Genomic DNA, 22,348 nt, shown 5'->3' with positions numbered 1-22,348 from the left:
GAAAGAAAGAAAGAAAGAAAGAAAGAAAGAAAGAAAGAAAGAAAGAAAGAAAGAAAGAAAGAAAGAAAGAAAGAAAGAAAGAAAGACAAGCACAACTTTTGTACAATTGAATGGAAATGATAGCGAAATAGAAAAATAGAAATATTTCTCTATGTTGTTTTTATTTCTTTTCCCATAATTATTCAGACCTGAAAAATTATGAAAGTTAATCCTCTCCAGACTGTGTTATGTATTAATTTGACCATGTAATAACAGTCACAACAGGATTAATGAAATTGAAGAAAAATGTAATGGAGTAAAGAGATACCATTTCATGCCAATCATTGATGACTCAACCTGGTCTGAGACAGCAGCGTGGTAAATTTTGAAAGTCTGACGCATGAATCAACCCTGTCATTTAACTCATGAGCAATCTAAGGATTTTACCCACTTACTCTCTGTTCAGTAGACTCTGCTCAGTATGGGAGAGATCATCATTTGCTCTTGGTGCAGCCAGCTGTCGCTTTCTTGACTTTATTTTTAACCAAAGCCATTTGCGTCAGAGAGTTAAATGAAGAAAGAGTCATCCTTGTTATATTCCTGCAGCTGACCTTTACAGTTCCATATCATTAGGAATCCAGGCAGTAGGAGCAATTAAAAATTGAAATTTTTGGGTTGCAAAGATTTTTTTATCTCTCCCTCAAATACATTTAACACCATTTGGCACCAACTACTATGTCTCACTTGTTCAGTTTCTTAAATATATATACTATTTAAAACAAAAATAAAAGAAAGGGCAATATTAAAGATTTAAAACGTCAAGCAATATCTCTGATTTTTTAGACTTAGACTGATTTTATTTTGTCTTTTTGTACACACAACTGTAAACAAAAATAAATTTCGTTAAGTAAAGCTCTCTAGCCTCTTAACATCCACCACATTCATGGAAATTCTCACCTATTTTGCATACCCAAATGGAAAAGCAAATAACTTATGAATTGTAAGCCCAAATTACATGTGCAATACGTTATTTGAAAGTTATCAGCCCTAAATCGGGTGAGAAGAACACAGACCAAGCTGCATCAGTTCAAACATGACTCAAAGTAGTTTTTTTATTCTCTGAAATGATAGGTGTTTTTTGAACAGCAGTAATAAAGAAATTCTTGAAAAAAAGCCGTTTTCATTGTGTTATATTTGTTCTATATCATATCAACCACAAATGCAGAAAAGTTCAGACCTCTAGCTACAATAGTTCCAGAGCTGTGGGGTTTTGAACCTTTGGTGTCAGCTTGCAGCTGCGTGCAATGGCTCCACCTGCTGGTGTCTGTGTTTATCTCTAACGCAAGCCTGTAATGCGGTACCCCTTTAAATAAACTACACACATTCCGGCTCCTTCAAAACTTATTTCATTGGCTGCAAAGCCCAACAGCCCACGTGGTCTTAACCAATAACACCAGAGAACTATGATGCATAGTATTACGCGTCACTGGCTGACAGCAAGTAACGTAAGTGGACGAGAAGTGAAATTTTGGGGACTATATCTGGCTCAAATCGCATCATAAAAACATGCAGACACTTGACACAATGTAAAGAACCATACCAAACATCGTGGGCTAACAACGGAAATAAGTATTAGAAGTAAATTTAGCAAGATGCTGAGAATAAGCTATGACCACCTAACTTTTCTGATGTCACCAACCGGACGTTATGGGTGATTTTCTCATTATGGAATATTTTTCTTACTAATATGCTGGATTACTTTTAATCTGTGGACCCTTATGGAAGAATGGAGTATAAATAATTGTAGATTGGATTTATGAAACGGCTTCTGGATGCCTTCAAAGGTATGTAACTATGGCTGCTTTGTTTATTTGCATTTTAACATGCTGGTATATCTGTGTTAATTGTGCTTTGGTGCTCGCTGTGTCCATAAAATGAACTTGGTGGTTGAATTGTGGAGAATCTAAGCTTTTCAATGATGTCTAACATATATATACATATTGGTAAGAATTATACGGGTGGATTTGTCATGCATTCTGCGTTATTCTCAAAACTCAATCCTCACAAAAGAAAGGCTAGACTATTTCTTGATAAAGGTAAGCGTATTTCCAATTTTGTAAGTCTCATTCTTTGAAGTTCTCCTAAGTCCTTTATCAGTAGTTAATAAAGGCTTTGAGATTTTGTGACAATAGTCTCTTGAGAAACATCTTTTTTGCATATATAAGTTGAAAATGCGTAAAGAAATCAAAGTTAAAGTTAGTAGGCGTTTAATTCATTTAATTCTTTGTTTAGAATAGTTTTTTATCAGCCCTCCTGATTAATACTGAATAAAAAAAAATCATACAATCCACCTGTATTTGTGGACAAATAACAGTCAATGATATTAATAATATTAATGCTTATGTTATGTTTTAAACTCTGTTCTAAAATTCTCTAAGCACAGCATCCTCTTGTTTATACAGCTTTTTAACTATGGTTCTGATTGGATGCTAGCTGACAGTAAAGAACCCTTTTTCCACCCTTGATATGAAGAGAGCGTCTTCCTGTCAGTGTGTATTCTGTACTACTTCTTTACTACATAACCTGACATAAAATACAGATTTTTGTTTTTAAATACAGCATAAAAACATGATTATCGGCCTATTTACCATTTTTCTGTGCCCTGTACCCTTATAGCTGACCTAATTGCTTATTTCACCCACCTGCCTAACTCTGCCCGGTTAATAATTGTCACTCATCTTATCCACCTGCTCCTGTTATCGGGGCAGATCCTTGACGTTGTTTGTCTGAGTTTGAGATCATTGCTGATTTCCATAGTTGATGTTCTCATTCTCGGAGGCCAGTGGTGAGAGAGGGTTATTAATGTTGTCTTAGTGTTTCCTGATCATGTCCTGTCTCTTGTTCACTGAGCGTGCCCTGATCCTGTTTTGGCTTAGTGGAGGGAGCCAGTTTAAAGTTCCGTGGTTTGCCTGATATCATGTCTTGTTCTGCCTCTCAACTACTGAGCCTACCTTTCTCCATCTGAACAGTTCTTGCCGACTCTATGTTGGACTCATGGAACACTGAACCAGCATGAACTCTCTGTGGATTCCTAGAACCCTTGATCCGTCTGTTACTGTTCTGATCGGAATCTCTGACCGGGCGACGGACTCCTGGATCTGAGAACTATTCTGATCTGAACTGATTCTCAGTCCTGGCCCGGATTCATGCCTGTTCACTTAGGCTGCAGCATCTGGTTCACTCTGGGCGGCTCCCGCTACATCTTGTTTGGCAGTCCACCTGCTGGATCCTGCCTTGCTCTGAGAAGTTGGATGAACTGCTAAACCGGGTAAGTGACCCTCATGGATAATCATCTTCCGTCAGATTATCGTCTCCACTAACCTGTGTTTCTCCTTAAACCAGAGTTGCCAGTGATGGGCAGTGCCCCACCTCCCCCCGCAGCTGCTGCAGATCCACAGCTCTGCATTTCTGTCTATATTTGAATAGGTGCTTAAGTAAACTATTATTATTAAACTATTCTGTCTTTGCATTTCAGTTTAAGTCCTATTGGCTTCATCAGGTCGTGATCTGCAGCTCTCGCTGGATCGGTTCGCAGCCGAGTGTGAAGCGGCCGGGATGGGGATCAGTGCCTCCAAGTCCGAGGCCATGGTCTTGAGCCGGAAAAGGGTAGAGTGCCTTCTCCGGGTCAGGGGGGGTGTCCTGCCCCAAGTGGAGGAGTTTAAGTATCTCGGGATCTGGTTCACGAATGAGGGAAGAAGGGAGTGGGAGATCAACAGGCGGATTGGCGCAGCGTCTGCCGTGAAGCGGGCGCTGTACCGGTCCGTCGTGGTGAAGAGAGAGCTGAGTCAAAAAGCGAAGCTCTCGATTTACCGGTCGATCTACTTTCCTACCCTCATCTATGGTCATGAACTCTGGGTCATGACCGAAAGAACGAGATTGCGGATACAAGCGGCCGAAATGGGTTTCCTCCGTAGGGTGGCTGGGCTCTCCCTTAGAGATAGGGTGAGAAGCTCGGTCATCCGGGAGGGACTCGGAGTAGAGCCGCTGCTCCTCCACGTCGAGAGGGGCCAGTTGAGGTGGCTCGGGCATCTGTTTAGGATGCCTCCTGGACGCCTCCCTGCTGAGGTGTTCCAGGCACGTCCCACCGGGAGGAGGCCCCGGGGAAGACCCAGGACACGCTGGAGAGTCTATGTTTCTCGGCTGGCCTGGGAACGCCTTGGGGGTCCTCCTGAGGGGCTAGAAGAAGTGGCTGGGGAGAGGGAAGTCTGGGCCTCCCTTCTTAGGCTGCTGCCCCCGCGACCCGACCCCGGATAAGTGGAGGAAGATGGATGGATGGATGGATGGATGGATGGATGGACATTTTTACATAATGTACAGAGTTTCTTTATTGACAGTGTGATTATCTTATGCATAAAAAATACAACCTAAAGCACCCCCCACATTAAAATCAGACTTGTTTCTCACTAACTTGGATTACTATGAGTAAGGATGGACCGATGGACCAACACATTTTAATATTGGGATGACACTAATATTATGTAACGGATCGGTGCATTCCTACTTATGAATGTAAATACTTCAGCCAGATCTGTTTGATTAGCTTAAATAAGATGAAACTGGGTCAGTCTACAGTATATAGCTGTTAGCTTTCAATCTTTATTCCATCAGCCTACAAACCAGCAGCATTAGAGATGGATGGATAAAGAACAACTGCTGACAACCTCATAAAACCTGACTTCAAAAAAACTCAACTGTCCTCTTAACATTTTACATGTTTGCTTTTGTACAGACAGTGCAAATTTAGTGCTAAAGCAGTGACAGCTAAAGAGAAGAGTGCACACACTCTCCAGCTCCATATTTACTCCGCTTTATTTAACCAATGTCTCAGCCTTCCAGTCCTCTGCAAGTAGACTAATCTTGAAAAAGCTTTGAGAGCTGGAACATTTAAATAAAGTGGAATACCTATCGGGATATTGCTGTATTTCCTAAGCACACACAGCCAATGACAGACGTTACGTATGCCCTTTCCAGAAGCTGTTTCTGTTTACAGGTATTTCACAGAGCCATGGGATACATGACAGAGACAGACCGGATCTTGTTGAATCTGCCAGCGGTCTACCCTCGAATTGATCGTCGATCAACACCGTACATATTTGAGGGATGCTGGCAAAGCTAATACTTGTCACCATGGTAACAGACTTTTAACGCAAGCCAAGGGCTGATGATGAGAAGGCTGATGGTTGAACATCAGATGCACGGGAAGGTGAAGGTGCCAGAAGGCTGAGCCAGTGTTTACTGTGATTTTCACATTCGCTCTACGTGTTTATATACATGACAGCTGAAGCAAATCACAGGGACACATTAACAAACCCTGGAACTTCAGCACCCATGTCAAAAATCTGTATATATGCTTTCAGCATTCATAGAAGGGATTGTTAGAATCTTTCAGAAAGGAAGGAGAAGTGCCAAAATAGTCCTGCTTAATTTTATACAAATGTCTTTTGTATCTTTGGAAAAAAGTAATCTGATACAAGGAGGGAGGCCAGTCAGTTTAGAACAAATTGCAAGTGACATTACTGTCAGCTTGCCATCCTCATCTCCTTCATTGGACTTGTCTGTGTTTGTGTCTGTGTTCTCCATGCCAGGTGCAGGGAGACATTAGAGCTGTGTTTCAGTCTGTGGAGACCGGCCTGTCAGTCCTGCTCACCATGTGGGGACACTCTGTCCCTCAGGTTCCTTCCCCTGAACTCAGCAGCCTGACAATGGGCGAGGATAGACACGCTGGCTGCTGTGAGTAGGGAAGGTCAGAGGAGGTCAGCAAAGAAAACAGTCCTAATGGAGTTTTTATTGGGGACAGAGAGCCACACACAAAGACAGCTCATCTAAAGGGCTCCAAGCATGAGTGTAGGAATTGAAATGATGTAGGACCCAACAGTCCCATTACTGCTGAATCCCTCCAGCTCTAACCCTTCATAGTAATCCAGCATTATTTTGTTCCTATTGCTGTTTCAAGCGTGTTTCATTTTTGAAGCAACCTGGATCAAGGATTACAGGAACCCACATGTTTTCTCTCAGATTAATGTTTATCAGTGGTCCCCATTTGGTTTAGGCTGTTTCTGTCATGCTAAGCTCTCTGAGCTGACAGCAACATTAACTCCATCTAAACCATCAACATGTTTTACACTCTATCACCACCGGACTACCCAAGGAGCTTTCCCTATCCCAATACACCCTTTTCACATTGGGCTGCTACAGTAATATGAAACAAAACCAAACAGTGCATTGAAAAAAAATTTGAAAACATAAAAAAAAGCTTCCAAAAAAGTTAAAAAACCATCCACTGGACTTTGTTTCCAAGTTTGAAGACGTTTCCAGTCCCACCCAGGAAGCTTTTCAATACAAACTGTCAGAAATAGCGTTTAATTCAAAGCTTTCATGAGTGGACCAAAAACAAAGCCTTATTACAGCTTAGAAAGCATGCAAATTGAACTGGACGAACGGGTCCCCCCCCTTAGGAATGGGGGTCGTTCGGATTCTTTTGTTAGCAGTATCCAATACTGGTCTCTGAAAGGGTTGTCGTTAGATTGAATTGTTGGCCTGGCTAAACGGGCGAAGTAAGCTGTTCCCCTATAAAGGGGGTGGGGGTTGCGATAGTATCTATAATCGCATTTTTGGTTGCATTGTCCAGTGGATTATTTGGAATGACTATGACCTGCATGGCTGAGAATCTTCACCAGCATATATGAAAATAAAAATTCTCTCTTTCTTTTTGCCAATGAAACCAGTATTCTTACTGTTTAAATAATATCATTAGATTCCATGCCCTTGTTTTTGATGTACAGTAAAATGTCCTATTTTATTAGGAAACTGTTTTACTTAGTGGCTCAAAACAGCAAATCAGAATTGAATGAATGAAATTTTTTCCACACTGCAAAAGACATCCTTAAATTGTGAAAAGATTCTTAAAATAACTGTATTTACCCTTAATTTGAGTGGGTAAATAAGATAATAATTAGGCTTTAAATTAGATAATTAGATAGTATGCTCTTGAGAGTCCAGTTTTTTTTTTTTTTTTTTTCAAATGTAAATTGTCTTATCCCATTGACAAAATGTCTCATTTACCTGCTTAATTCAATTTTGGTTTAAATATTTTTTTCTGGCCGAATTTGATTTGCTCAATAGATTAAATTGCTTAAACAAAAGTTACAGATAGCTTTTAACAGAAATTATGTTACATAATTTATTGGTCCTGTGTTTGGATTGTTTGGATTTTATGCATAAAAATGAAACATGTAAAAGTGTGTAAAGGCCAAGCAAACTACATCCACAATAGCAAGCTAAAAAGCAATGAAACCAACCCGTCAAAATGAGATGTGGCTCAATTTAGTTAAAATAATCATAAAGAGCTTCAAAGAAGTTCTTCTTTAGTTGGAGCTTTTATGGTTTCAACTTGAAGGATGAAACTGAATCTCATTAATTCTCATACAACACCAAAATTGATGGAACCAGTCTCAGATGTAAACTGTAATTATCCCCCTGTTTAAATCATAGAAATACATGCTTGTGTGCAGAAAATCTGCTTTTATTCTAAAAGGGACGTTTTCATACTGAGAACAAAAGGTGGGAAATCAGCAACTAGTCAAATGTGATGATTGTTTGGGTCGACAGGGTCCATTTACAGCATGATTAATTGTGCACAGGGGGGTGTTCAGAGGTCCTGCTGATAGGATGGATGGATTTTTAGCCGGTTTGTATTGTCCAGCATCACAAAGGGGCCCTAAGGCACCGTGAGTCTTTGTGCCAGTTCAGGTTCTAACTCCCGCTCTGTTGGGTATTCAACAGTCACCCTTAGAGGCCCTCATGTCAGCCACAGACCTGATTTCCACGCTGACCTATGAACCCAGCTTAAGTGTGACCAACTGTATTTCCTCTCTTTCATCCATTTTGACATGAAAAATGGCTCAGAGCTCGTCTGCGTATTTATGGATCAGTGTTGCTGTGTTCCTTTAGCATGTCTGCTTCTGTCTCCTTGAACCCCCAGTCAGATGCAATCAGCTGGTTTTCCTTAGACAGAAAACCTTTTACCAATCTGACTGTATGATCTGGCTGGATCGTCTCTGTAGAGTGCATTAAATTGACATGTGTCAGTGAATTAGTGCTATAAAAATAAAAGTGAATTTAATTAAAGATATGGAAATATTTCTATTCTCGTTAACTGATTTTTTCTATTCTTTCTTATTTTCCTTAATTGCCAAGAAATACCGTGCCTCTCAATAGCTATGTTATATCGTTTACTCAAATCATCAGGATAGTTCAGATTTGATACAATCTTTTAGTTCCTTTAAGGTGGCCTGTGTTTCTAAAGGTCGTACCCTGTTTCTGATTTTATTGAATAACATGATATCCTGTCTGAATTCACTTAGAAATGCATTATATGTGTTCCATACAAAAAAAAAGTTAAAAACAAACCACTGGACTTTGTTTTCCATGTTTGAAGAGGTTTCGCTTCCCATCCAGAAAACTTTCTCAATTAAAGATGTCTAGAGTAGCATTGAGTTCCAGGCTTTATGTAGCCTAACAAAAGCCTTGTTATTGCTTAGAAAACATGCAAACTGAACAGCAAACAGGTCTACCCCTTTGTAATGGGGAGTCGTTAAGGTTGTTTTGGCGAGCAAATGAACCAGAAACTGGCCCATGCGTCTGTAATGGGGAGTCGAGGAAAATACTCTAATAGGTCATTATAGGTTTTTGAGAGTTTAAACCTGAGTCCACCAGTATATATTTGAAATTTATTTTATTGTTACCAATTATATCCAATTGTCATTAAAATTTACACCAAGGAAAAAACATCCCTGCGATGGACTGCTGATCTGTCCATGGTATATCCTTCCTTTCGCCCACAGACTGCTGGAGAGGCACCGTGACCCTGGTGGATGAAATGGGAAAAGATGGATGGATGGAAAAAACATTCCTGTTCTTAAATAGCATTTGAAAGTTTCTTTAAATATACCATCCATCCATCTTCTCCAGCTTATTCCATCAGGGTAGCGGTGGGGCCGGTGCCGATCTCAGGCAGTCTATGGGGGAGAGGTGGGGTCACGCTGAACAGGTTGCCAATGTGCAGTAGGCAATAGAGAGACAAACAACCATGCACACCGCTCAGACCCAAAACCAATTAAGAGATGTCAATCAGTCATAATTGGGTTCACACAAACTTGATTCCTGACAATAATTTTGGATTTTAGGAGAAAGCCAGAGTACCCGGAAAGAACCCACGCACACATAGGGACTACATGCAAACTCTGTGCAGAAATATCCAGTAGCAGGAATCTAATCCAGAACCTTCTTGCGGCATGGAAACAATCTTACCCACTGTATCACTGTGCAGCCCCTAAAAATAACAAATAAATAAACATATAAATAAGTAATAAATCCTCAGTGATGTAAAATAAGGTTTTCTTTAGATGCATTAAGTGTTTTTTCAATACAAGTGACTAAAAGGAAAAAAAGAGAAAGAGAAAAATCCTTCAATTCCAGGCTTGTAGATCAGGATGACTTTCCCCTGGAACATTACAGCTTCAGTATACCTGCAATCATTCTCGGTTTCAAATAACAACCCTAAGGCCCAAAACCCCACTTAGCATTTTCTTGGATCTGGCTCATGCAGTTAATTAACATATTTCTATTCAAACAGCTGTTGCTTTGTCACAGCTAGCGTCCCTTATAGCAGAAAACAACAAATGGTAGCTGCTCAGCCATTTCTTTTTTATCATCTTTACAGTTTTTTTTCTCTACATGTATGTTCTTTTTAGCTTTTGTACTGAGAAAAAGGCCTCTCCAGCTGCAAGACTGACATTTCTGGGGCACAGTAAGAAACGTCCTTCACAAAGACCAAATAAAAATCAAGAAGCAGAGTAACATCTGACCTTTTACAGTTGAATAAAAACAGATATTACGGTGTTCCTCTGGATATTGCAAGATGACAGTGTGCAGAGCTTATTGATTTGTTGCGTATACAAAAAGGAACAATAAGTGACAGAATGAGTGTTTGCTTGCACAGGTTGTATGTCAACACACGTGAATAATAAAATGTATCAGTTATATTTATATACATTTGCCTAGATTTTATAGCTATGATGTTTTTCTTGGTCATTTCTATTATTCCCCTATCTTCTGAGTGCTAAGCTATCTTTGTCACCCATTCTCTCACCCCTCTCTCTCCAGGGATGTTTGGCTGTGAAAATAGTGGCCAAAGCTCTCGGGTGGAAATCAATTTCAACCATCATCCTTTCGTTCAGCGGCCAGGGTATATTTTTGGAGCACTTACCAAAGTCTGACATGTTTGATTCTTTTTCTTCACCTCTGCTTCAAGTGCTTCACACTCCTTCCTTCTGGTGCTGATCTCAGTCTCCTGAGGAGAAGAAAAAAAGAAGAGTAAAAACGCTACAGTTTAGCAGGAAAAAAAGGTTTCAGGCAAATCTGAACAAAAATAGGCAGCAATTGCACAAGATTTTAGTATTTAGGGTTTGTATTACACATCTGTACTAGTGTCTGAATATATTTGCATGTGGATCAGAGGTTTCTGCAAGTTTTCTGCAAAATATAGTAAACAGTCAGTTCTCTCATAGGTCACAATGTTTATCTTTAAAGCTAAAATCTCTCTGTTTGACTCCATCTGTAGATATTCAAACATGACAAGGAAGTAAAAACAAAGCCCCGTCTACATTAAAAATAAATGTCTACAAATTCTAAAATAGTAAAAGTGGGTTACAATCAATTCATTCTCCTTTTTATTAAAAGCTTATATTTAATTGCAATCAAAAGCAGCTGAATAAAAACAAAGCTACATACAATTTTAGAGTGTCTAATATTTTTTAAAGAATTTTTTAAATAAATTTAATAATGGGATAGATGATTCAATTGCAGTTGGTCTTAAAACAAGCCTTAAAGCTCAAATTTCTGACTTTTTTTTTTTTATCCCACACATGAAAATATTCTGTGGTTGCTAAACATTATTTTTACCACATTTTCTGTATTTTTGACAGATGCTTAAAAAAATTAACCTTGGTATGATTGCACTCTAGATGTGTAACTGCTGTGGAAACTGCTTTATGTTTGTGCTGCACATGTAAACAGGTTTTCTGGCGCAGGATGACTCCAAAGGTCATTTGAAATTCTTGGTTTAGCCTCTGAAACAGCCTGTTAAATGTCATTCAAAATGTTTTTCATCCTGGGAATGAGATGGTTTCAACCTTTCCCATGCATAAGCAGACTCATTGTGACTATAACTCTAAAGTCAAAATAATTCTTTAAGGTTTTCAAATACATAAAAACAGCAACGTTAATTTACAAGATAAGTTTTCTCTTCTGTAAATTTCAAAAAGAAAAAATATTAAGTCTGCAGATATCCCTCCAGAGGGTGGCTTGCTCAGCCTCTACCTGCTTATAAAAAATGCCCTAAAAGAATCAGAACAGGAAGAAATTGGACATCCACATCAGAGAGCATGGATTGGATTTTCTTTTCGGGTTAAAGTTCTTCATAAATTCTAATTTTTTTTTTGCAGATTTGTATGCATCGTCTATGTTATTGCAAATCATAAAAAAAAACATTAATTGTATTTTTTTTTTAGTTAGTCTTCAGAATACTTTACCATAGTGTGAAAGTTTTAAAAGTGTTACATAACAGGAAACTGTATGCATTTAGCATGGACTTTAAGGGAAGAGGTTGAGTGTTCCAAGATTAGAAAGCAATATTAAACAGGATTGTATCTGTGTCAGTGTGTGCGAGCAACGCACACTATTGCACATACTCTAGCAGCAGAAGGCCACATGACCCTGAGTAAGTCGAAAATAGGCACCACTGGAGCAACCAGAAGCCCACAGCAAATAATACATGGTGCATGTGGGAACACAGGATTGTGCACCGCTTGGCTAGACTTTGAATGCAGGATATTGGAATCAATTTAAATGGAAGAATTGTTTTTTTCTTTGTCTTATATTTGCTGGTTTCATAATCCACAAGTGCATCACCCTGGATACAACCTTGATGCATCCAAGCAGAGGCAGTTAAGTGATGGGATATTTAAATATAGAGGGACTTACAGCCTAACTGTACAGTGTCTGTGTTTGTGTTAAGGTTCAATCCATACCATTGGTAAAGATCCAGAAGATGTTTCACAGACAAATTATTCTTTTATTGATGCAGCATAATAGCACACAGAATTGTAATTTAGAATATATGCATCTATAATTTTGGTTCATCCTAAAAATGTGGTTTGTAATCAGGACAGCATTTAGTTTGCTTCTATGTTTTGCAAGGTTGGACCATACAACAAGTTAAATCTCTATTTTTTTGCACTGCATCCTGATTTATCCTTTGATCCCTATAGTCAGTACCTTAGATGTTCTACAGGATTCAATTCTGGGCCCTGACATTGGCATATGGTGACCCATTGCTTAGTTGATTTGGCCATATTTCCTTCAACCATACTTATCTTGTTGAAAGACAGGCATTTCTAAGGGCCAGTGTTTCTTCATTGGGGGACATAAACGGAAAAAAAAAGTGCAGAAGTTCACTGTTTAATAGACGAAGTGAGGGATATGGCCAAAAAGCTGCAGGTTCCAGAGCAGCTGAAAACTGACCTTACTGCAATACAGCTGGAGCTAAAGTGTTGTTAGAGTAAAATAGTAAAGGAAAACAGTTAAATAGGTAAATAAAAAAAGGACTACTGTAACTAGCTATGGTTTCTGTGACAGAACTTATAAGAAGTTGATTTAATCGTAAGTGCAGGGGCCATAGAAGGAGGCCAGAACAAGTTTTTTTAGGGGAACCGCTACCTGCTAAACCCGGGCTACTGTTTTTCCGTAGCCTGCAGTCCACCAGACTCACATAAACATTGTTCTGCTTCTTCAAAGACTTCCTGTTGACATTTCATCTGTTTTTTTCCCCAAGACCTTATGAAGGGAAACAGGATGAGCGATCAAACAGGATACTTCCCAGTGAGAATTAAAACTTTAACTTCTTCATCCTTTTTTTTTTTAGACCCAACCCATGTGTCCTGTTTTTGTTTTTTAACCAAAATGCTCATCATAGTTCCATCTGACCAATGGAGAAAGTTCTACTTAGAGTACAAATAGCTTCTTACATGTCCTTTACTGTTTTTATTGAGAACTCCCCCCCAAAAAAAACAACATTTAAGAAACTTTCTCACCTCTTTAAGAGAAGACACCATCATCACAACAGGCTGTAAGCTAATGTTCTGCCTTTAAACAGATTCCTGTGAGTGAATCACTCAGAGCCTCCACAGACAGCTTGCTTGCCCTCTCCCATGTGGGCTGATATTTAATATGTAGGTTTTTTGTTACCATTCAGTTAAAGCGCTGATGAATATTCCACACACATTTGTGCAGACAGAGCTTCATGCACTGTCATGCACATGGACACAGGCAAACACTCCACTTGCAGGCTTGCTGAGGCCCATTTGTTTGGAGCACATTTGCCAATGTTCAATTAAAAATCTCTCTGATAAAAGATTCAAATGGCTGCCATTGTGAGTAATGAGTTCTTGTATGAGTGAAGAGGCGTTTACAGCACAGCAGATGAAGACAGATGCAAAGGACCATCCCCTTAGGCTGTTGCCAGTATTTGTGCCTCTGTGGCACTAATGCAAATGTATGCATGAGAGGTGCATCCTGAGAAATCTATACTTCTCTCCCTTTATTATTAGGGTCTGTGATTTTCAGTCATGGTTAAAAGGCCTTGTGATGTTTTCCAATATATTTTTCCTCTGGATTTTTAATAATCTTGCCTTTTAGGTGCAGCTTTGTTTGGTTTTAATCCCGTATTATGATCATGCTTTTGATATTACTTTTGTTTCATTTCCTTGTGTTGTTTCAAAGCCTGCTTAAGTTTGTGTATTTATGCTCCCCAAAAGCACATAAAGGGGGTTATCCAGTCATACCTTTGCTAATGTTTATAAATGTTAATATTGCTCAAGGTTTTTAGTTGCCATTTTTGATCAACCTTATTGTGTCTTGTTCCCCTTTTGCAATAACTGCTGAACTTTGTTCCTGTTTAATCCTTCGCATTGTCATAGTTTGTTTAATGTTGTTTAATCATGCAAACAGAGGTGTTCAATTTTGACACTTCCATTAGAACTGCTGTTAAGCAGTGGTTCAAAATGTAAATTACAGGCCATAATTTGCCATGATAAGATAGAAAATCCTGCATGGATTGCAAAAAAATATAAACTTTTTCTCTACCCCAAACAACATGAAGAGAAAAATATTTAAATTACAAATAAGAAAATGTTTACCTTGATCACTGCTGTTGCAAAGGATTCATAGAATTAAATAAAATTATCATTTTCCAACAGACTTTAAGCCCATTAATATCATTCATACAAACTAATGTTGTCAGTACTAGAATAACAGTGAAAACAGCATGTTAGGTCGTTTTTCATCTCAGTAAAAACCACATCCTTGGGGAGTAGACTGCATTATTTTGGATTTAGTTTTGGCTTGGTGCATTATTCATAGCTACTAATGCTGTCATCAGTTAGTGTTGAAATAAAATTGTGAATTATGTAGTCATCTGCTAAATCATTAGTACGCAAAACCTGCTGCATGTACAGTAACCTTTTTCAAATAAAATAGCTGACTATTTATTTCCATAGCATCTGATTATGCTTTCATTTGATAAATAATGTTTGTAAATCTGACACTGTAGGAGTAATGATTATATAACCAAACAAACTGTGCATTACGTGCACATCAGCTGTACATAGCTGACTTGATTCTCTCTTTAATTCTATTACAATGTATATTTCATTTTAGTTAAAATTCCAGCTTCATACCAAATATAAAGCCAGTCGAAGGGCTTCAATGTGCAAAGATATAGGATACTACTTGTGCTTTATGTTGTTTTATGACAAAGGTAAAACATAATCACATCTACATATAAACCTATTTTGCAACCATAAACACCAAAATCCATTTACCAAACCATTTAATTCATGAGTTTATATCAAACATATTATATCATATTTAACTATCTTCCAGAAACATTTTCTAAATTCTTCAACATTTTAAGTCATGAAAAGTAACTGCGACTCATAACTAGTTCCTTTGAGTGTGCAAAACCTGATTTACTAACTCAGTTGGACTGAGTTAGTGAGTTACTAACCTAGTTACGTTTTTAAAGAAGTAACTAGTCAATTAAATGCTCTAAATTAATTTTCCCCACACTGGCACCCTTGCTCATTGTTTTGAACATTCAAAGCATTATGAGAATTCAGGATGGAGGACAGTGTCTCAAAAAAGTTTACACATATTTACTGAATATTGGAACTCATTGCAGGACCGGGAATCATTTCTTTAACATTGTAGTAATATTGACGGATAAGCCGGATAGTTGAAGAAAGTTGTGCCTGTTTCAGCCCTGTGTGTCGCAGAGTAGGTTTAAGTATTCAGGTTTTTGTTGACACATATAAGGAAATAAATATCAAAAAAAGAACTCTGATGACACTTAACAAGATTGTGGAACCAAATTGATTGAATTCTCAAATTAATAGAGGATCTTAACACAACTATTATTTATTTTCAGCTTTTATTGTCATTACGATGTCAAAAGTACAGATCAATTAAATTAATTCTCTGCATTTTAGTCATCCCCTTTGGGGAGCAGTGGGCTGCCATTGTGCAGCGCCGGGGAGCAGTGTGGGGTTAAGGGTCTTTGCTCCGGGAGCAAGAGTGGCAGTCTGCAGGAGTGGGGCTCTAACTCAGAACCTCTGGATTCAAAGCACAATGCCCTAACCACTGCCTTGAACCACAAGCGCAATGGCCACCTTTCCAAACCGGTATTTGACGGAAATAAAAATTTAAATAAAAGTTTTTGCTTTATTTCTGAGAAATGTACATTTATGATGAAAAAACAAAAAGAAACATATTTTTTTTATTACAATTTTCCTGTCTAGTGGTAAGGTCTGTATGTTACTATCATTCGTTATTATCATTCGTTACTCTGTTTTTAAACTCCGGAAAAGGTATCAGTTTGTTTTTCTGATTCATACAAATAACAAAGAAAACTAACATAGCTTTATCTATATTTCACAACAGGCCTACATTTCAATTATAAAACATTTAAAACTATAAAACAAAACAAAAAAACGTAAATAAGTGATTTAGCATTTGTTACTTTCTGCTGAAGAGAAACAAAATTAAGGCACCTGTGTGTGTTTTCATTCAACTGCACATCGGATTTCTTCCGTTAGAGTCTGTGACCATCATAGAATCTTTGCACACTCATCACAGAGCACTCACGCCCCAAGCCCTCATCTGTAAGGTGCTGTGAAATGTCAGTGGGAGTCACATGTCCTCTCAACAAATAAGTAATTATATTAGCACATGCCAGTCAATAAAATCATCACATCAGAAAATTCAAAACAATTAATTCTGCCAGGGTATCGCCTGATTCTGGTCCTTAGGAATTAATTTGATCTTTCATTATTGCATGTTTCCTCTTAATAATAATTTTCATTTAATACCAAAAAACAAGAAACCAGGCCACATATTTGTTTTTGAATTATATGAGACTATTTTTTGTTCGAATAGTGTCCACAGATTTGAGAAAAATCAACTCTGCTAAATACTAAAATATTTAGAATAGAAAAAAATGTTATTTAATGAAAAAAAAACATCTGTTTACTTTCTTTAATTAAATAAAAATAGAGAACCCTTTGCTGACATGCTATTGCAAGCATGTATTTTATATCTAAGAGGAGCCTGAGCTGTAAACACAGCTGTGTTTGTGTTCAGCACCACGGACAGTTCCTCAGAAAACCCACCAGTCCTTGAAGGTCTATTTAGTTTTACTTTTAAATGCTTCTGATGGATTCTCTGTGTTTTTACAGCACTGCAGCATCCTGATAGGATGAATTTCTGATGGGTTGCTATTATTTCTGCAGTGACTAATTGACACCAGAGTCTTTCCTCATCCTACTCTTAGTGATCAGCCTTTTGATCTTTTCGAGTTGGGAAAGCTGTGCGTATAATCTCTAATGAGCACGAGTAACCTCATTATGCTCTTTCCCTCTCCCACTGTCTCACTGCTTATTGCATTGACTGTGGATGTTGGGTATTTATGGATGCTGTAATAAGCCCGCCTATGGGTTAGAGGGGAAAAAAATAAAAAGATATGTATTTAGAAAATATGAATGCAGTGCCTCACAAACAGGCAGGGGTGGGTCACTGGACCTCTCCCAGATGGTTGACATTTCACAGCTCCTGCACAGTATGGACTTTGGTACACTTAACTGAAAGCACAGTAGAGAAAAAAGTATCCAAAGACAAGCAAAGTCACTAGTAAAAATGGTATACAAATACAAGTAAAACAGTCACCCTAGCAGAAATTATATTTGATGAGCATTTATCATATCATTTATTATTATTGTGATTACTGTCTTGACATTATAATGTTTGTTTATTATCTAAATAATAAATAAGGGTTAATTATGTTTAAAAGCTCCAAACAGTATCTGAATAGTCAGATTGTTTATTTTTAATCTTCACAGTTTTTTTCATTGAAGCACTAAAATTTGTTAAATAATATGATTAAATGCCGTTACAGTGTACAGTTTAGTGATAAAAAGATATGTCTTATTATAACTGGTATCTAGAGGCTTTTTTTTAAATGGGAATATTTAACAAGAGCAGCACTTGTGACTGTAGGGCTGTAATTGATTTACCATGCAGTCACAGTCACACAGATACCTAAGAAAGACTGCAAAAAAGCAATGAAGAGTTTGTCATTGTGACTTTTAATTTCAATGCAACAAAATATCTTCAAAAGGTTTTGAGTCCATATTGCCCACCCATTGGTGATTTTCTTTAGCATTTCTTCTGCATGGACCTCAAGCAAAAGATCCACTTAAAACAAGAAACTGAACAGTTTTTTAATTGATTTGATTATCGATGTCTTTAAAAGCTTGCTTAAGTGCAGCTAGGATGTGTTTTTTTTGTTTTGTTTTTTGCTTTCATGGCATTGAATGCTTTTTTGTTCAGAGTCCATTGTTGCAGGACTTAATGCTGCGTAGAAAAGTATTTCTACTTGAGCTTTTAGTCTGGATCTGCATGCTGGCTGCAGCTCTCTCTTTCCTTTCTCTGTGGCAGAAAGCCTACTTTGAGTTTATTACCACCCTCTATATGGCTGGAGTGAATAATCTGTCGTCTTAGTCTTATTATTGGTGACTTGTCTTTTCAATGTCGCAAATTGTGATTCATAAAAGATAGAATATTTTAAAAGCAATTGCTTGTTCAGCCCTCAATTACAGTAACAGTGTACAACTGAAGTAAAAAGAATTATCCTCAAGAATCTCACAAACATCTAAACTATAAAATCTGCTCATCAAATAGGCATCTTAAAGACACCAGCTACATTAGGTGGTACGACTGAGGATTCAAATAATCTACTTGATATCAAGGATAATTGTTTACACTCTCATGAAACGGGCAGAAAAGTTAAGACATGATATTGCCCCTTTCTCTTCGCCATCCTCAATTTATTAAAAATGATTGCTCCACAAATTGTTTCCTCTAATTGAAGATATGCCCTAAAGACCATTTCTGTGTTTCTTTCTCTTTACAAAAGGAGGCTGGAGGAATTAGAGAGTTTTTTTGGTTGTTGTTTTTTAAGAAGGCCTTCCTTTAATTAAAACACCTAGACCACATTGGCATATGCCCTTGCTGCAAATACTGCTGGCCCAGACACACACTAATCTACCCTGCCGTTGTAAGCACTTGTGAGTTCAAATCGTCGGAAATGGCAGAGTAAGTTATATAATCAGTGCAGCTAAGGTCTGTGCTGTGTGCGCAGACACTGAATCCGGCTCTGCGCTAATACTGTACACATCAGCTGTCTGGAGGTATTAAATAATTGCCACTCTGTGCATGTGCATCTAAGCACAACGAACTGCAAACTAAATGGTGATTAACATATTCATAGAGGAAAATGAAACTCCCCCATGTTCAGCAACCACAATACTACAGACCCAATCATCCAAAGGACAGAAGGGAAATTCAGAAAACAGTGACAGTTAATGCACATGGATCAGCTAGGCTAAAAAAAAATACTTGCTAAATATTAAGAGAATTTACCATGCAGTCACATGACTACATCAAAGCTCTATTTTAAATGTATTAGTTGAAACACAGTGATGCAGCATCTGCCGTGCAAAGAAGATACATCAGCATCTACTGTATAATGAACTGTGGGATTCTAGCCATGCAAAGTTTATTTGAATTATGAGGGATGCATTGAAGAAAGAAGAGGAAAGATTGTAAATATGGCAATCTCACTTGATAAACACAAAGATGTCAGCTGAGACCGGGACCTGAATAGAAATCATACAAAGACCCATCCATCCGTGCCATACCTGTATGTTAAAAATAGTTGTGGTGCTGTGATATTTATTGAATAACCAGTGATAAAGCTGGGTCTGACGCTCCTGTGTTACACAGAGAAAACCTTATCACAGAGAATAAACAGCTTTTATATTCATGCATAGCTGAAGACGTTTCGCTGACTTAAGGGCCACTGAGAACATGATGATTACCGCTGCAGCTGAGCAAATGCATGAAGCCCAACGGTGTTGCCCACTCAGACACAGAGGCTTACTCATCCCCAGCTGGATTTGCTGGCAAGCCTTCCACAGACTGTGTTTCAGTTCACATGGTAACCTTCCTCTCTCACGACAAGAGCAGTAAACAGCTTGTAACACAAGACAGCTATCATAAATATGCATCTTCTTTTATTTTGACTGTTCTCTGGATAAGCCTCTGGAGCAACACATAGAGCATGCAGCACAGCTCACTATGAAACAGGTGTAGGGAGTAGGAGGGGAGCATTGCATCAACTGCAAACACTTTATGCTAAGGGAGACTTCAGTATGTCCTGCCTAGCTTCATAGAAATAACACAGAGATTCACACAGGAATTAAATGTTTGGGGGAATGTGGACAAGTGCAGTAATCCTGGACCTAAAGTAAATCTGTATTGCTTTGAATCCTACAAGCTGGATTCCTGATCAACAGCGTTTAAGCAAGGTTTATACTCACCTGTATAACTGATGCAATTGTACTGTGCCTGCCACTTCTTTTGTTCAATTCAATTTAGTTTATTTATATATGCGCCAACTAACAACATATGTCATCTCAAGGCACTTTGCAGACAATTCAACCAGATCATACAGTCAGACTGGTTCAAAGTTTTCTATACAAGGAAAACCAGCTGATCGCATCGACTCATTGACTCGAAGGCAATCCCTCACACCAAGCATGCTTGTAGTGACAGTGGAGAGGAAAAACTCCCCTTGTTACTCAATTCTGTTTCAGGACAGTTTCCGAGTACAGTCAGTTCTCCTCCACATCGAAAGGAGTCAGCTGAGACTCCTCTAATACTTTAAATGGCAAAAACAAATTACTGGTATACTTTCTATATTAGCTTATTGGTCAAACTTTACTTGTAGAGTAAATCAAGACTAAAACACTTGCAGTATGTAAAGCCATCAGCTTTTATACAGTAAAGCATAGTGGGATTATTGTGCTTATATGGGCTTTACAGACAGGTTATATTCCTTATCCTTATGCCTTTCTGTGTGTGATGGGTAAACATACCAGCTTCTACTCTCTAGCCCTGTATTAACTTTTATTTAGCTGCCAAAAACCTGCAAATTATTCTTTATGACTGTTTACATTACTGTGCACGGCCATTTTGTAAGTGTGACATAAACAGTTTTTTCTCTTTTTATTGCATTTCCATTGGTCATGTTGAGAACTGCCGCACTGTGTTTTTGGAGTATGGACACATCAAGTATAAAGTCCACACAGACCAGCAAGACAACCCAACACAACTTAGGCTTTAGCCACAAATGCTACCCAGGTGCTGTAGAGTGGGATCCCACTCACCAAAAGAGGGGTTAAAAACAGAGGTCATATATAATTTAAAGAGTAGTATCAATGACAAATAAAGATTATTATCATATCATTATTATCAACATAAATGCCCCCTCATAAATTTATGAGGGGGCATGGAGGAGAATCTGTTCCAATATCATTGAAAGCAAAGAATTTTTCAACAAAGAAATGTGAAGCAAATGCAGTTAAGTTTTTTATTTCCAGATTTTACTTTTAAAATGTTTTTAGATTGAATTTAAGAAAAACATTTTTTTATTTTATTATATTTTTTTCAGATTTCATAGGGAAAGACTGAATTTTACAAACTGCATTTTTTTTTCACAACATAATGTACAGGTATCACACTCTACACCTCTGTTCTGCTTAAATGACGGCAAACCCATTTCTATTGGTCCATGCACATACTATGCGGAAGCGTAGAAGGTGAAATTTACAGAAAGAATTAATAGAAAGCTGTCTCCCAATAATAAATCAACAAACAAAACAAAAAAATCAAAGAATAAATGAAAAAAAAATAAATGGGAAAGGTTTTTGGCACACACCTAAATTACTCCTAAAATCTTTTTCTAGTTTCTACATTAGAAATGGATTTTCTTCAAACTTCCTTTTATGAAACATTCTTTGCTTTCAATACCATTGGAATTAATTTCTTTCCATATGGGTCCAAGGAAATGCAACGTTTAAATAGACCAAATTGTCAGAGCTGGACTTGAAATCAACTGGAAAATATACAATTTTGGATTAAAAAAAGATAGTTGGCCTAAGCCTACAACCCAAAGCTTCAGATTATGGAATTTGTTATTAACAATGCCAGTAAAGAGCTTGTACAGTAAAGTCTGGCCAATCCTCCAGCTTATTCTGCATCAAATGCTTTAAAAATTTAAGAGGGAAAAAAAGAGGGTCATTTAAGTGTAGTAATTTCTGCATAGAGAACAAAATCAGAACACAGACTCAACAAATAACGTCCTTTGCATATTTTATCTCCTAAAAGCCTTTCTCAGACATCACTCATTATTAGATTCTGTGAAACCAGAAAAGAGTGATTTTGTTTTTCTAAATGCTTCTGTTGTTTTTCTCTTAATTTTTAGTCAACAATCATCTGCAGCTAAGGATTAATTATTTAAGTAGCTGATTTTTCTGGACATTATTTAATTATTTAACAAATATATTCATCTAAAAATATATGCTTGTTAAATGTACAAACTTTAATAAACAGAAAAACACCTTACTGCACATTTCAAATGCATTTTCTTTTTTAGAATAGAATTCAACTTTATTGTCATACATTGTCATAAGTACAAAGCAACAAGATTAAAGGAAAATTCCGGTTTTTAACACTTTTAGCCCATTTTCTGTAGTGTCCAGGATGAAATCGAATGATCGACACCAAAATTTTGACA

At 37.7% G+C, this 22,348-nt stretch overlaps 1 protein-coding gene across 11 annotated transcripts in view; it reads right to left on the bottom strand.

The window, feature by feature from the left end:
• Positions 1-22,348, bottom strand: part of LOC107081823 (RIMS-binding protein 2-like) — a 139,687-nt gene that overhangs the window by 54,528 nt on the left and 62,811 nt on the right. For all 11 annotated transcript variants that reach the window (XM_015370126.1, XM_015370133.1, XM_015370127.1 and 8 more), the window contains one exon: positions 10,307-10,390. Coding sequence is in view for 9 of the 11 variants with exons in the window: in XM_015370127.1 (XP_015225613.1) it covers positions 10,307-10,390 (84 nt within the window). In the remaining 2 variants the exon portion in view is untranslated. The remainder of the gene's footprint in view (positions 1-10,306; positions 10,391-22,348) is intronic.

Source organism: Cyprinodon variegatus, unplaced genomic scaffold, assembly GCF_000732505.1.
Source record: "Cyprinodon variegatus isolate N-32 unplaced genomic scaffold, C_variegatus-1.0 Scaffold41, whole genome shotgun sequence".
NCBI lineage: Eukaryota > Metazoa > Chordata > Actinopteri > Cyprinodontiformes > Cyprinodontidae > Cyprinodon > Cyprinodon variegatus.
This window is presented reverse-complemented; position numbering and strand designations above follow the sequence as displayed.